General features: G+C 43.2%; 1 protein-coding gene across 1 annotated transcript; it reads left to right on the plus strand.

Annotated features, from left to right (window-relative positions):
- Window positions 1-1,088: 1,088 nt before the first annotated feature.
- On the plus strand, window positions 1,089-15,879 carry LOC133327554 (uncharacterized; the record flags this gene model as incomplete). The annotated part of the gene is made up of 8 exons (XM_061536074.1): window positions 1,089-1,245; window positions 1,465-1,580; window positions 1,648-1,903; window positions 3,932-5,160; window positions 5,353-13,717; window positions 13,775-15,197; window positions 15,285-15,574; window positions 15,683-15,879. Coding segments are annotated over 8 exons (12,033 nt in total), but the record flags the coding sequence as incomplete, so codon positions are not given.
- Window positions 15,880-16,096: the final 217 nt, after the last annotated feature.

Genomic DNA, 16,096 nt, shown 5'->3' on the forward strand with positions numbered 1-16,096 from the left:
ATTTAACATGGACAGACAGACAGACAGACGGACGGACATGCATAAACCCTTTTTTTCTGTAGAAAAACAATGGAAACCTTTGGCCTCAGAATTTTTTTCTATAGAAAAACAATGGAAACCTTTGGTCTCCGAATTTTTTTTCTATAGAAATACAATGCATATCATTTAAATATGTTTATATCCCTGATCCCCGATTTTTTTCTTTTTCTGCAGAAAAAAAAACAATGGAAATCTATGATCTCCGATTTTTTTCTATAGAAAAACAATGGAAACCTTGGGTCTCCGAATTTTTTTTCTATAGAAAAACAATGGAAGGCCCTTTTTTCTGTAGAAAAACAATGGAAACCTTTGGCCTCCGAATTTTTTTCTACAGAAAAACAATGGAAACCTTTGGTCTCCGAATTTTTTTTTCTATAGAAAAACAATGAAAACCTGTGGTCTCCAAATTTTTTTTCTATAGAAAAAAGGGGTCTTCGATTTTTTTCTATAAAAAAAAACAGGAAAACAGTGGAAACCGTTGGTCTCCGAATTTTTGAGACATTTCAAAAATAATTTTGCTGACTGGGTTCTATGTCTATAACAACGAAATTTTGAGTAGAATTGAAGTCTATTTAGTTTTTATTTTAAAATTAGTTAGATATGGTATTTTTAAAATTTATAAAATTCAGTTTGTAGTGAAGTAGTCGTAAAATTATTTTTTTTTTCTAATTTTTTTTTTTCTTTTCAAATCATCATTACATTTTTAATAATTTATTTCTCGTTAATTTTGTATCTAGTATGTTTTATATTTATTAATTTATTTGTTTTTCTATTTTTATAAAAATCTTAAATAAAAAAACGTCACCAAAATAAAATTTCTCAACAAAAAAATATTAAAAAATAATTCTATAAGAAACCCAAAATTCTCAATGCATTCCTTATAAGTTTCAAATCACCAAAAAGAAAATAATTTGCAAAACATTTAAATTAAAAATTGAATTAAAACAAAAACAAGAAAACATTTTTTTCACGTTAGAAAGAAAAGAAAGCTAATTTTGTCAATACCAACAAAAATACAACAACAAATCACAACAACCTAAAACAAAAAGAAAAAGAAAACGTGGTATCAATCCTCTTGTCTTTTCTTTTCTTGCTGCAGGTCACAATCATTCCGGCAAGGGCCATTGAATGCAAGTAGCCGAAGTCAGTCGCATACCTATGTGAATTCCAGCATTTCAGCCAATCCCTTACTCCCAATTGATACCGGTTTGTATTTGGTTTTTAAGTTTTTTATTTTATTTTTATTGATTATTAAATATAATTTTTTAATTAAAATTTAATTTATTCAATAATTTTTTAATTTTTATTTTTTGATTTTTTTATAATTTATAAAAAAATATTTTTTTTCCACAATTGGCCCACCTTAAATATAATTTTATTTAATAAAACATTTTATTTTTTTCTGTCTGTGTGTGTGCCAAGCAGCAGCCTGGGATTATCGCAATCAATGCACCGACTCGATGACGCCTTCTCTGACGAAGAGGGCAGCGGATACCTTGGATCGCCGACACGACAATCCTACCGACCGCAAGCATTCTCAAGTAACATTTCTTGGCATTAATTGTTCTTCTCGATCTGTTAATAAAATATTTTGATTCACCCTTGCAGGTCACAGTAGCCCAGGCGGAGATCTATCAGACGAAGAATTATGCCTCGGAATCGCCAACCTCGGCGGAACAATTACACCACTCGGCAGCGGGTGTGCCGTCGGACCATCAAATGAATGCGAATCGCTCTGCTTCGCCACAGGGTCCGCAATCATGGACTTCACCCCAACACAGCAACAACACCACTCAGCATCTAACACACCAACAGCAGCGCGGCCACGATCAGGCTCGTGTGCATCAAAGCGATCACAATTTAGGTAAGTCCATCGTAATCGATATTACATTCCGAAAACCAAGTTTCTTCTTGCATGATCTATTTTTTATAAAGAATTTTTTGAATAATTTTTTCTATATGATTTGTAGTGAAATTTTCTTTAAAAATTATTTTTATGAAAATATATTTTCTTAAGATTTGGTCATCCTCTTCTATATTTTATGTTTAAAGCCCTAAATAATCCTGGAAATCCCTCATAATCTACGTTTTATTAAGATGAAGATTTTATGGGATGCTAGAGAAGCCAATGATTGACTTCGAAGTCCTCAATTTCTACCAAATATAACTGAGGTCTAGACATTTTGAGGTCTCCGAACTCTATTGTCTTTAGAAAGTGTGAGACCTGAGATTTCCGATGTTTCTTCTGTAGAAAAACAATGAAACCTGTGGTATTCGAATTTTTCTCTATAGAAACCTAAGGTCCCGATTTTTTTTCTATAGACAAAATGAAAATCTGAGGTCTCCGATTTTTTTCTATATAAAACAATGAAAACCTGAGGTATCCGATATGTTTTCTATAGAAAAACAATGAAAACTTGGAATCTCCGAATAGTTCTCAAAAAAAAAAAAACAATGGAAACCTGAGGTCTCCGAATTTTTTTCTATAGAAAAACAATGGAAACCTGAGGTCTCCGAATTTTTTTCTATAGAAAAACAATGGAAACCTGAGGTCTCCGAATTTTTTTCTATAGAAAAACAATGGAAACCTGAGGTCTCCGAATTTTTTTCTATAGAAAAACAATGGAGACCTGGGGCACCCGATTTTTTTTCTATAGAAAAACAATGGAAACCTGGGGTCTCTGAATTTTTTTCTATAGAAAAACAATGGAAACCTGAGGTCTCCGAATATTTTCTATAGAAAAACAATGGAAACCAGAGGTATTCGAATATTTTCTATAGAAAAACAATGGAAATTTGTGGTCTCCGATTTTTTTCTATAGAAAAACAATGGAAACCTGAAGTTTCCAAATTTTTTCTATAGAAAAACAATGGAAACCTCTGGTCTCCGAGTGAAAACCTGAGGTCTCCGAATTTTTTCTATTGAAAAACAATGGAAGCCTGAAAAAAACTATGGAAGCCTATCGAAAAACAATGTAAACCAGGGGTCTCCGATTTTTTTCTATTGAAAAACAATGGAATCCTGAGGTCTTTGATTTTTGTTCTATAGAAAAAAGACACCTCAGGGGACCTGAGCAATTTTTTTTCTATGGAAAAAAGACACCTCAGGGGACCTGAGGAATTTTATTTAAAAAAAGACACCTCAGGGGACCTGAGCGAATTTTTTCTATAGAAAAAAGAAACCTCAGTACACCTGAGCGATTTTTTATCTATAGAATAAAGACACCCTCAGGGGACCTGAGCGAATTTCTTTTATAGAAAAAATACACTTCACTACTTTTTTCTATAGAAAAAAGACACACCAGGAACCTGAGCGAATGTAATCTAAAACAAATCGGAAACCGCAGCTTTCCTTTGCTTTTCTGTAGAAAATAATGAAAGGCCTCAGGCTTCCATTGTTTTTCTATAGAAAAAAATCGCTCAGCTCCCTTGAGGGCGTCTTTTTTTATAAAAAAAAAAACGGTTAAGCTCCCCTGAGGATGTCTTTTTTCTATGGTCGGGTCGCCTGATGTATCTATTTTCTATAGAAAAAAATTCATCAGGTCCCCTGAGGTATCTATTTTTCTCTCAGGTTCATTATTTTATTTTATCCTTAACTGAAAGTGTCCTCTTTATTCATTTTAGTGTCAATTTTATTTGATTTTAAAAAAGTGAAAAAACTCTAGTGCATGCCTTTAAAAAAAAGTTTTCTTTTCAAAAAAAAAGTTTCCGTTTGTTTTTCGAAAAATATATCCTTGGTTCCAGTTATGTTTCGTTGTGGTTTGTATATTTTTCCATACCAATATTGGGAAATTGTAATTCAATAATATTTTCCAATTTTGCTTTAATACTTTCCAAAAAAAAAAAAATCATGCCAACCGGATAATGTGCGTATGTGTGTGCGTGGATACAGGTCTGAGCCACTTGTCCCACTTGTACAGCAGCAACACCCCTCGTCGAGTCTCAGTGGCATCGCAGGCGTTTGTGCCTGTTACGCCCCCGCCGCTGCAGCACAGCAGCAATGTCAACACCATCACCACCAGCAACAACACCAACAACTACCTACGCTCTATCACCACCAATACGGTGGGTCTCTCAGTGGATCTCAGCAGCTCTATGGAATTGGATCAGGAGGAGGTGGAGGCCCTGGAGCAGCAGGAGCTGGAATTGCAGCAGGACTTGCACATGGTGGACCAGCAGCACCAGGTGGAATTGCTGGAATCGGATTTGCCCGAGGAGGAAGTGGATTCGGACTTGACACAATCTACCATCAATCGGGAGAGTATGCATACGGCAGTATCGGCAGTGGGCCCGGCCTCATCGGCGGTGGTGGCAACAATAATTGCCCCTCCTCCGCCGCATCGGTTACCGGAGTCCCCATCTCACACAACAGCGGCGGCGGCAGCATCGGCCACCCCAATTCATTATAGCAGTACCAATTATTCGATGTCTAAACAGTGCATGTTAAATAATAACGCAACCTCGACGGAAACCGAAACAGACAACATTATCTATTCGGATATACACGACCTGCATCCGTATAAATATCCCGACTTCCAAAAATCCACCTCGAGTGTTAAGCTCGAGAATAAATTGACAAATAGTGAGACGGTAAATCTGAATGATCGCAATGACATCTATGCAACGGTAAATCGTAAAACAAAGGCGAAGACACGCGAAAAACATTTCTCCGATGAGTTTATCGATGAGAGTATCCTGCAGTATACCCGCTCGAAGCAATTGGGTATGGCTGCGGATATTCGCATGCCGGTTAGTTGTAATACCTTGACAGAACATGATCTCAATGAGAGGGGGGATACATTTGGCGGGGTGCCTCCTCTGCTACAGTATCAGCAACCACAATATCACAATGATTTAAATCATCCTTCGGATTCGTCCTCCTCGTATTTTGGTACCGGGTTCAATACCAAGCGTTATGCTAACACCCTAAATACGGAGAGGGTTAAATTGGCATTTTCGGAAAATTATCTAAATCCCTCGATGGATTCACAAAGTTCGACCTCAGTTAATAACATGCCTAGACATACCCATTCCTTGCCTAGAAATTCCGAACTGTCCGGCGTAGATTCTGTAGATAGTTATGATAGTCACTATGTGACCCATCATTCGGTGGGCCATTTGCACAAGAGTAGTTCGAATATACCACCACCAGTAGTCTTAGGTTCGCATGTGGCGGCGGGATATCGTTCATCAATGTATCAGCATCATAATATGCCGGGTGTGGGCGTTGGAATTGGCATGGATCTGCAGCAGCAGCAACAACATCATAAATCCATCCACCCCACAATTGATGATCGCAGCTCATCGGGCTCCCCCTTGGATCGCTTTAAAACCTCCTCGGAAAAATTGGAATATCAAATGTCCTCTTCGAATTTATATTCCACAGCTTCGTATAACAAGACCCCTCCACCAGGGGTGGGCTACTCCAGTGAAAGTCGTGACGAGGAGGATGACGAAGACGACGATGATGATGACGACGATGAGGATGATGTCGAAGAGTTACGCCGCCGGGTTATGGTGGAGAACATATACGACCAAGTGGAAAAGGAATCCTGGTTGAAAAGTTCTTCTTGCAAAGATCTTTACGATTTCTCCCACTACGACAGGGAACAATCGAAACCGATGACCGCTTTTGATAAGGAATTCTTTTCATTTAATCGTATTGATTCTCCGGTCACGCGTTACGACGACTCACGTCACTCGCTGTATTTCACCAAGAATCATAGCATCGATGCCACCCAAGATTTCTCACCCCTAGCCCATTCCAAAGTGTATTCCTCTAGTTATCCCGGCACCACCTATAATTCCCAGGTACATCATAGTCATCGGGCCGGCCATCGTCATGGTTATGGCCATCACGTGGACTACTGTGGGTCTCAAGATGATATTTCTCAGGACAGTTATGAGCTATTGGAAAAATATGATATTGATTTCTTTAGTGGTCGTCGTCGTTCCGAAGATCATATGCGTTCGTGTTCGCTGGATTCGGGTAATTATATACCCACCGATGATGAATCGGTATCGGAACATCATAAATATCGTTCGGCCATGGATGTGAAATGTAAATCGGCTGCGGAGTTGATGAATGAAATATGGGATATGGAGGATCCCAGGTATCTACCACGTGAAAAATTATCGGTAAAATCGGATGGTAATTTTTACAAGAAAATCAAAGGAAATTTATCGAGGACCTCTAGCCAGGAGTCACGTTCCGATATCTATGAAACCAAAATCTCAAGGAGTTCCGATTCAAGTAAAAAATCCAGGGACAGTTTGTACCACACGGATAGCAAAAAATCCAGAGAGACCACAAAATCAAAGAACTCCGAGGTCTCCAGTCAGGATTCCAAAGAATCGCTGATTGGTGATTATTTGGGTAAGAACTATGAAATGCCCACCACCACGGGTAAGGGTTACAAGCATCTAAGTAAAAAAGAGAAATTCGAAAAGTTTCTGCAATCCAGCCAGGAATCAAAATCTGATTATTATGATGCTGTGGAAACGGTGGAACCAGCGGCTGATGGTTTGAGTGTAAGACCCAAGGTGAAATCTCACGATTGTTTACTCTCCGATACCCAGGGATCCTCGGTGAATAGTTCATTTTATGATAGCCGTGATACCTACTCCACTTTCCCCAGTAACAAATCTGCCAAGACCTCTAAGGTCCATTCGATCAGCTTGCAAAATGTCGAAATTGAGCGCAATGCCAAATCCTTTGGTAGTAAATCTCCCGACTCGGCCAATACCCCCAAGCGAAAGGAGGAAAAAGAAATACAAACCAATGATTCGATTGACCAGACAGCACCATTTAAGAAATCCGATTCTCAGTCTTGTAAAATGTCAGCCTTTCGCCGTAGATCGGATAGTGAGAATATTTTTAGCTTCGATCGTGATCGTATTGAGTGTATTCAGAATTATGGTAAACAATGGGAGTCACCGGGTAAGGAGGAGAAAACCAAGCAGAGTCCAGAATATCCCCTCACACCAGAATTGGTATCGGAGTTTGAGAAGCAACAGGCCAGGATAATGAATCAGAAAATCACACGCAAAGAGGAGTTGATGGCCAAGACTCATTTCGAGGAATATAATCCGATTATGGTACCCTTGAACTATGCCCATGCCACAGTGGAGAGAACCAAAAGTGACCCGAACTCTTTGGCGAATCGTAATCGTTTGGGTAGCAATTCGCGACGACATGTCCTGATGCATCAAAAATCCATTGATTTGACCCCAGCCGACTCCAGTGATGAGGATTATATTTACAAACAAATACCCAGTGCCCCGCCTCTCTGCAAGGCCCATGGTAACTTTGAAATACCCAAATGCTACGATTCTCCCCTGAAATCTGCAGATATACCCAAAATGGGCTTTGAAATGCCCAAGTCCTTTTTCCGGGAATATGAACGACGTTTCACAAAGGTCCTTAAGGAAGATATTCCCTATGTCCTGCACAAGAGGCATATTATGAATGGCACAGCCCCCTCACCGGTGGAAAAGAAATACAGCAAGCCGAAGTCTCCCAAATCGCCGAAGTCACCAAAATCTCCTAAATCACCAAAGTCCCCGAAGTCTCCCAAAGCCAGCGATGTGGCTAAGGGGTTGTTACAACCTGACACAGATTTTTTGCCGGATATATTGGATAGCCTATTGCCGGCCGAGACCAAGGAGTTTCTTTTTACCCAAAACATTGATCTCTCTAAGGTGGATCCGATTACTCTCGAAGTGGACAAGACCATACCCATTATACAGCTGTCCTCACCCACCAAGCGGGGTGGAGATATTACCCAACAAATTGAACCTTCATTGCTGGAGAAGCTGAACAAGAAACTAAGCCAAATCGAAAGTGATTCGGCGACCAGTTCGAGGACCGAGTCCTTGCAACAACAAAAAAATAAATTGGAACAAAAACAAATTGAGTTGATACAAAGTTTGAGGGCGGAATTGGCCGCCAATGCCAGGAAGACTTTGAAAGCTCGAGTCATACCCAAAACCAAGGTTACAGGGAAACCCAAGAAGGCCAAGACAAGGATAACCTCATTTTCCTCAGATGATGAAAGTTTGGATTCAGATGATGTGTTCGGTTCGGCGGAGGCCATACCAGATCGTTTGGAATTTTCCCCGCCACAGTCGAGAAAGGAAATTGAACCGATTTTGAGAATCGAACAAAGCCGTCTCATTTCCGCTGCCTGGGGTAGGGGCCAGACAATGAGTTCTACGGAAATTGAGGGTTCTCCACCCCAATGTCGACGCTTGGCAGAGCTGGAAAGTCGTTATCATACACAAAAGTTAGATCCCCACTATGCCAATGCCAGTGAGTTGAGGAGGATCTCAGAACGTTCCATATCCATACCATCCTCGGAAGATGAGCCACCTCATGTACCATATCGCTCACGCATGGATGAGTGCACCAACGACTATCAACGTAATGAGAATATACCCTCTCCCATCCTGGAACACACTGAGTTCTTTAGGAGCAACGATGATATCTATGAGACATGTCATGAGGAAAGAATAACAGAAATGGGTATCGATTATACGTTGAAAAAGAAGACCTCCACTTCGGGAACGGTAATTCGAGTGGATAAGACCAAATCCGCCAAGGTGAAATTATTGGATGAGGTCATTGACTCCTCAATGGTTATGCGTTCGAAGGGTCATGCTCCCATATTGTTTGCCCATGCCAGGCTTAACCTTTCCGAAGGTTCGGCAGTCTCACTGCAAAGACAAAAATCCGCCTTGGAGTCACCAACCACGGAGAGGAGGACCAAGAGTTTAGATACCCCGGTGATATCGCTACATCGTTTACCACACATGAATGCCTTCTCCTCCAAAGATGACACCGTGGGCTTTGAGGAGGAGGCTGAAATATTGGAAGAAAAGTCTTTGGAACAGGCCAAATCGGCTCAGGATGAGGATACGGCGGATAGTGTACACTCTTGTGCTGGGTCTATACCCACCCAAACTTCGTATGCCTCAGTGGGCAAGGATTCGCTACTTAGTGCAGTGACCATAGACGATGAGGAGATACAACTCCTGGATCAATTGAAATATATTGAAAAAATTGCCCTGCAGGGTGTGAAAATTAAAGATAAAAAGAAATCCAAAATGAAACTGAAGAGTGGAGATCATTTGATCTTAAATATACCGAAATATAGATTCACCGATTGGTCACCATATAGCTCAGCAAATAGTTCCAGGAAAACTTCGCCGGGGGTTTCGCGGGCCAGCAGCATTGAGAGTACGGGTAAGGGGAAATTGAAACTCAGTATGGGTGAGGTAAGTGGTCGGAAGGCGGCGGGAGGTTCCAGATCGAGGCCTGAGTCACGGCGCACAAGTGCTGATGATATCAAAAAGGAGGGTGCAAAGGGTAAGAAAACCAGTCCCAAGGAGCGGCCCAGGAGCATTGAAACCCGCCGCTTGAGTAAGGATAAAAGTAAGAGCCAAGAGGAGACCGAGGCCGATGTGGCCAAACGCAAGGAGCGACAACAAAAGCTCTACGAATCGGCCATGAAACAAACCATTACCATGTTGAGTCCCGTCAAGGACACCTTGCCACCTTTCCCGGCGCCAGAAGATAAAATCTCCGTAAAAACGGAAGGAGATAAAATCATCATTGAAACAGAATTTAAAAGCAAAGCAGAGGACCATGTTCTCATTGCAAAGTCACCCAGAAAATTGGACACCTCTCTCACCAAATTTAGTCGCAGTTTTGATGAGGGTCGCAGTCCCGATAAGTTAGATAAAGCCAGTCGTAGTTTTGAGGATCGCAACAAGTCCTTTGAGAATTCCGAAATGTCTGATGTACCCGATGATATGGTCATTAAGTCCCCCAAAAAGATAGCCAAGAGTCAGGAGATGAAACAGAAGATTGAAGGCCCCGTGGTGGTGAGTACGAATAAAATCGACATCAAGTCAAGTAGTTTGGAAAAGCCACACATTACCGAACCACATTTGCTGGGTGCCGAGGTTAAGGCCCGCAGTTTGGATGACAAGAAACCAGAGGTAAAGAAGGTGGAAGAGAAGGCACCACTACGCAGTGCAATTGGAGATCGCCGAATGTTCGCCCATCAATATAATGTCCAAGAGGACATAGATATGCAAGCTGTCATCTCCGAACGTAGATCGCTGGAAATATTAAAGCGATCACTACCCTCGGAGGATACCAGGGATAGTGATTGTACCTATAGCCGTAAGGCTTCGACGGCAGATAGTTTGGATTCCTTCGTGTCGGCCGATGACAGTCATTCCCCGGCCAGTAAGTCACCCATACCTCATCAAGAGGGTGGCTATCCACATCGGGTGCCAACCATTGAATGTGAAGAGGCCTCCATTGAGGAGGATGATAGTTCGAGACATTTGAAGGTGTCGCGTATGGACACCAATCGCCTGAGTTTGGACCGCAGTCGTAGTGATGAAACCGGTTCCTGGATGACGGTGGAATGTGATGAATTTGTGGGTTCAGATACTTCGGAAAATGAACCTCGAACATTGGAGCCCGATCGCAATGTCCTCGAGACCCAGGCCACATTGGATGATGCTGTACCCCTAGAGTATTCCAATTGTGCCACACCCACATCGGATTTAAATATTTTGGTAACACCACCCAATACCAGTCCCATGGCCGAGAAAAACATCCTGGAATCATTTGAAAAACAACAGCAGCAACAGACGGAACAAACGGAAACGAAACGTAAACCTTTGCTCGAGAAACAAAGTGATAAATCGAAGAGTTCGGATTCCTGGACTAGTGGGGAGAAGGATGTAAGTCCGGCGAGAGGAGAAAAGGGTGATTGGAGTCTGTCGGTTAGTGGTGGGCGGGAGAAAAGCTCCATGGAAGAAGAATCAAGTGTTAGCTGTTCCATTGCCAGACCCTTGGGCATATCGCAGGATTTTGGAGATTTGGATAACAAAAAATGTCAGGAACTCAAGGAGAAAATGTTGAAATTGGAGGTGGATGCCAATGCAGGTGGAGGAACAGATATTAAATTCCATAGTCCCAGTTCCAGCAAAGATGTTACACCCACCAATGAAACGGCCCCGGAAATCCCCAAGCCAATGGGTAAGAAACCCACCACTCCCACTTTGGAGAAGCAGAGTCCCATTGATTTTGGTAATAGCGTGGAATCCTATTTGGATGCCCTGGAGGAAAAGGCCAATAAGGAAAGTTCTCCATCAACAAAAGAGGAACAGGATGGCAAAGAACCACATGAAATGACAAGTGGAAATGGAACTGGGGCTGTGGTGGTCAAAGAAAAGAAATTACCCAAAATTGAAAAACCTGCCAGGAAATTGGCAGTCAATAAAGCCGCTGAGGGTGCGGGAGATAAAGCCAAATCCGGTAGCAGCTCTCAGGAATCCAAATCCAGTTTTGATTCCAAAGGTTCGTTGAGTGTCGAGTCACGAGGTTCTTTTGAAACGGAGAGCAGCTCCGGATCTATGGGTGCGGCCCATCGCCGTGGTGAGTTACTGATGAAGGAACAACAATCCACCTGGAAACCATTCCCCATAGAAAGTTCGAATAGCTCCAGTACCGATGACCCATGGCATCACGTTGAAACCGATGGTGGTTATGAACGATTTGATACCAACAATCCGCAAAGGGATTCCTCCGATAGTGAACTCAAAGAAGTTTCACCCGATGAACAAAAGGAAAGTGATACCAGTTTTCAGGATGAACTCAATGATTTTCCCACAACATTTGGTTATCCGGCCATGACCAGTTCGCTAAATGGTATTGGCGTGAATCCCACAGACATTATTGGCTATAGTTCAGGATTTACTTTGGGGCGTACCCTGTCCAGGATTTCCGAACGTAGCACCGCCTCTGAGAAGTCAAGTATGGATGATGATAAGGCCTCTACGCATTCGATGAGTATTCACGAGGAATCTATTGGTTCGGCAACAGACCATCAGGCCAGTCTTAGTTCGGATTCGAGGAGTAATACAAACTTAAATTATATCTCCGATACAGATCGCAGAACCTCAGCAGAAATGCCGGATATACCATGTGATTCGGCAACGGGAGATCGTAGCAATAGCAGTTTTAATGAACCCAAATCTCCCACACGGGTGACTGGTAGATTTTCCGTGACTCATGTCGATGAACAGGGTGGGGAAGGAGAGGATCGTCCTACACTTATGTGTCTTTCCAATGCTGGCAGCCAGGATTCCGAAGATTGGCCTTTGCCGGAAATACCCTATGACCATGTGCCGGTGAAACCCATCGACTCTCTATATGAAATACCCGATTTGGATAAGCCGGTACCAAAATCATTCTGCTGGAAAGCTGGTATGTCATTTCCCTCAGAAGATTCCCAGGATTGGCCAACACCACCTTCCAGTGCCGCCGGGACCCCAGTCGTTGTGGAAGATATTGAAACCTATTTCACTTCGGAGGCCCAAAAGGCGGATCAAGTAATGGTAGAGTCCTTTACCACCACAGAGCGTACCGATGATGAGGCAGAGGATAAACTGTCTTTGGAAGATTTCCCAATATCACCACCTGAAATGGCCAAGGTTATACCCTATGAAGATACCGCCTACCTAATGTCCTCTGCCTTTGAGGATAAAGATTTTGGGGCAGATGATTATCAGCACGATACGGCGGCTGCAACATGTTTGAGTTCGACCTTGAATGCTGCAACCTGCCTATCGAACTCCTTCAATGTATCATGTTCCTCATCCTCTCCCAAGGGACCAAGATCTACATCGTTGAGGAAAGATTCGAGTGCGGAAACCGTTATCATGGCACAGCCCACAAGATCCCCAGCACCCAGGTCACCCCTCTCCGAAGAGGAGGTATTCTCCAATGATGAAGTATTCATGCCGGGCACAATTAAGGTCCAATTATCGCCTGATGAAACCAAGACCCAGGAATACATAAGGAAATTATCGAGAGGCTCCAATAACTCCGACACCTCCATAGATGACATATTGTCTCCCACCACCGGCACCGTCAGACATAATTACGAACATCGTCTCAGTTCGGGTAGCTGTCGTAAATGTAGCCATTCCAGTCACTCCGAGGAGGATACCAGTTCCATTGGCACAGATTTGGATGGTACCGTGCGCATGGGCATGCAAAAGAAATGTACTCATAGCTCTCATTCGGAAGACACTTCCATTGGATTGAGTATATCCGATTGGTCGACCGGCACCAATACGGTAAGGCAATATGCCAATCTTTCCGGCTCGGATAGTCTTTCGGCAGTGTCGAATTTATCATGTGCCAAATCGGAAAAATCCAATCAAACTCGATCGAGTCTAAGTTCCATAAATAAATCGGCGGAAAGTTTGTGTGATAATGGCTCTTCGGATGGACTGCGCTATGATATGCTGTCCAGTTCGGAAACGGATAAAATGTCCGATACCACATCGGCTACCAAGAGTGATGACACCACTCTCACTTTGACCGAAATGGCCCAGACCATGTCTGAGTGGTCTACCTCAAGTAGCCGAACACTGGTGGGACCAGCTCCGGGTGATGTTAATGATCAAATGAATGGTCGCAGGGCCAGCTACATTGACTACCAACCCTTGAAGTACCACAAGACCGGAAGTCGTGAGAAAAATGAGGATGAGAAGAGGGGATCCCTACCCCAAATCCATCGACGAAGCAGCAGTAATGGTCTGCAGCGTATGAGTAATGAAGATTTGGCCCAAAAGCCTACCACCTCCGGTAAATCGAGTAATGAACCTGCTCGTCCTGGTATGCCGGTACGTATCACCGGTAAAGATGATATGGCCGAGACCACAGCGGCCAGGAAACGACGTTCTCTGGAAATGATGTCGAAGCGTTATCAAAGCCAGGAATTATGTTCGGAAAGTGAGTCATTTGTTGAGCGGCTATATGCACCAAGTGAAAAGTTAACTGAACGCTATCAAAGTCAGGAATTTGTACCATTACATGGTACGCCGGGACAACCTCCTGCCACAGCTCCAAAACCGGTGAAAGGAAAAGCACCACAACCTCCTCAGGCGGGAGGCACAAAACCCAAGGCTCCACAACCACCACCCAAGCCAACAAAACCCAAAATGTCAGTAACCCAACCTTTGATGCAGGCCCTCCTCAGACATATGAAAGAGCCGGGAGTGGCTGAGGCTGCAGCGGCTCAGGCAGCAGCTGAGGAGGAAGCAGCCGCAGCTGAAAAACAAAAACAAGCTGAGGAGCTGAAAAAAGCCAAACCTCCACCACCACCCATACCACCCCTGCCACCCATTACCTCACCCACAGATTTGCCCGAAACCGAAATTGGGCCACCGGGTGAAAAACCCCTGGCCAAACATCACAGTTACGACGACAAAACTCTGTCCAAATCCCAAATCAGGGAATACAAAACCAACAAAGTCAGACAATCGAATTCGTTCCATGAGCACATGCTCACGCAGTCTCAACAATCATCGATCGAATCCATGCCGGCCTCTCGTATAGATGAGGAATTAAACTCAACTACCGGAGGAGGAGGAGGCGCAGCTACCTCCTCCTCATTTACATCGACAACGACAACCACCACCATCAACAGTGGCAATACAACGAGTAATGAAACCAACACCACCACCTCCTCACCCATGTTACCCTCTCGAGCGGAAAAACTCATCAAATGTTCTCCCTATTATTCGAGTAGCCTCAGCTCCGAATCGCCACCCAATCAGCTGATACAAAAACCACCACGCAAAGGTTCAATTTCACGCACGGCACCCATCATCAAGTCACCACCCAGTGGCAATGATACCGACAGCTCGGTAGATGTTCGCACCCAAGATCCGAAATTACGAACACGAGGCTATCGCAAAAAGCGGCAAATCACCGCCAAGCGCGTACGATCTTCTGAGAGAAATCTCGTTGAACAGGAAAGTTCCGAATGTTCAGAGGGCTATATGCCCGAAATGGACTCTGGAGGTTCAGATCCTTCCTATCGACATAGCGAATACTATGAATTCGACGAAGAGCTGGAGGAACGTGAACAGGAAACAGATGAATATGATGATTATCCGCAATATTCGGGTGTGGCCTTTTCATCAACATCATCGGCCTTCGAGAGTCTGGATATGACGGCGGATAATGTTGATGAAATGGGTTTTCCACGCTATGATCGGTTGAGTCACATCACCAATCCCATATATCAGCAACAGTCGCATCAGTTCCAACAAACGAGAATGTCGGCTGCGGCTGCCTCCTCCCATCACTACCACCAGGGAGGCGGTGGAGGAGGTGGCACCGGCGGCAGTAGTGCTAGTAGTAGTAGCAGTAGACCAGCACCAGCCAACCATCCCATGCCACCACCCTCTGGGCAACCCATTAAACCGGCTCGCACCAAAAAACGCCAACTGAAACGTGAAGATTCGGTAATGGGTTCCCAGTCCCAATCCTCCGCCGCACCATATGGCTCCGGTTCATCGGGGCAATATCATGGCCGTTCCTATTGTAATCCGGAAGAGAGTGAATTTGAAACGAAGGGTGGTCTATCTGATGATATGGCCAATAGTAGTGAGGATAGTAATAATAGTTTCTATCACTGTACTGGTACCATTAAACGTTCCACAATGGCGGCTATGGCTGCTGCAGCGGCTGCCGCAAATAAATCGGCCGCCAGCAGCAGTGGTAGCAGCACTGCAAGTAGATCTGTAGATTGTGGTGCGGCAGGTGGTACCACGTCCAGTGGTAGTGTACGTGATCAGCGACGTAAGTCCAAATCAAGTGATCTCGATTTGCCATATCCGGATTTTCTATCCGACTATGAAACCGAACCCATAGAATATGAACGTTTTGCCTGTGGCCTAGATATACGCGTAGATCCACCACCGAAATTCCATGATTCTGATGATTTGAGTGATCAATAAGACGAAGATTTCTGATAGATACGAAAAATTAAGAAATTATGAAAAAGAACGGTTGGAACGAAGTTCTTACTAACATACAGAAAACAAATGGGTTGTTAATTTTTTTAGGTCCTCATAGGGTATATTTTAACCAAAAAAATATTGAAATAAAGGATAATGCGAATCTAACAAAACTGAGAGTGTTAAAAACTAAAATTAATGTTTTATTAACTAGGAA

Source organism: Musca vetustissima, unplaced genomic scaffold, assembly GCF_032173495.1.
Source record: "Musca vetustissima isolate MV318-11 ecotype Yass unplaced genomic scaffold, APGP_CSIRO_Mvet_v1 utg17520, whole genome shotgun sequence".
In the NCBI taxonomy this organism is placed as follows: domain Eukaryota; kingdom Metazoa; phylum Arthropoda; class Insecta; order Diptera; family Muscidae; genus Musca; species Musca vetustissima.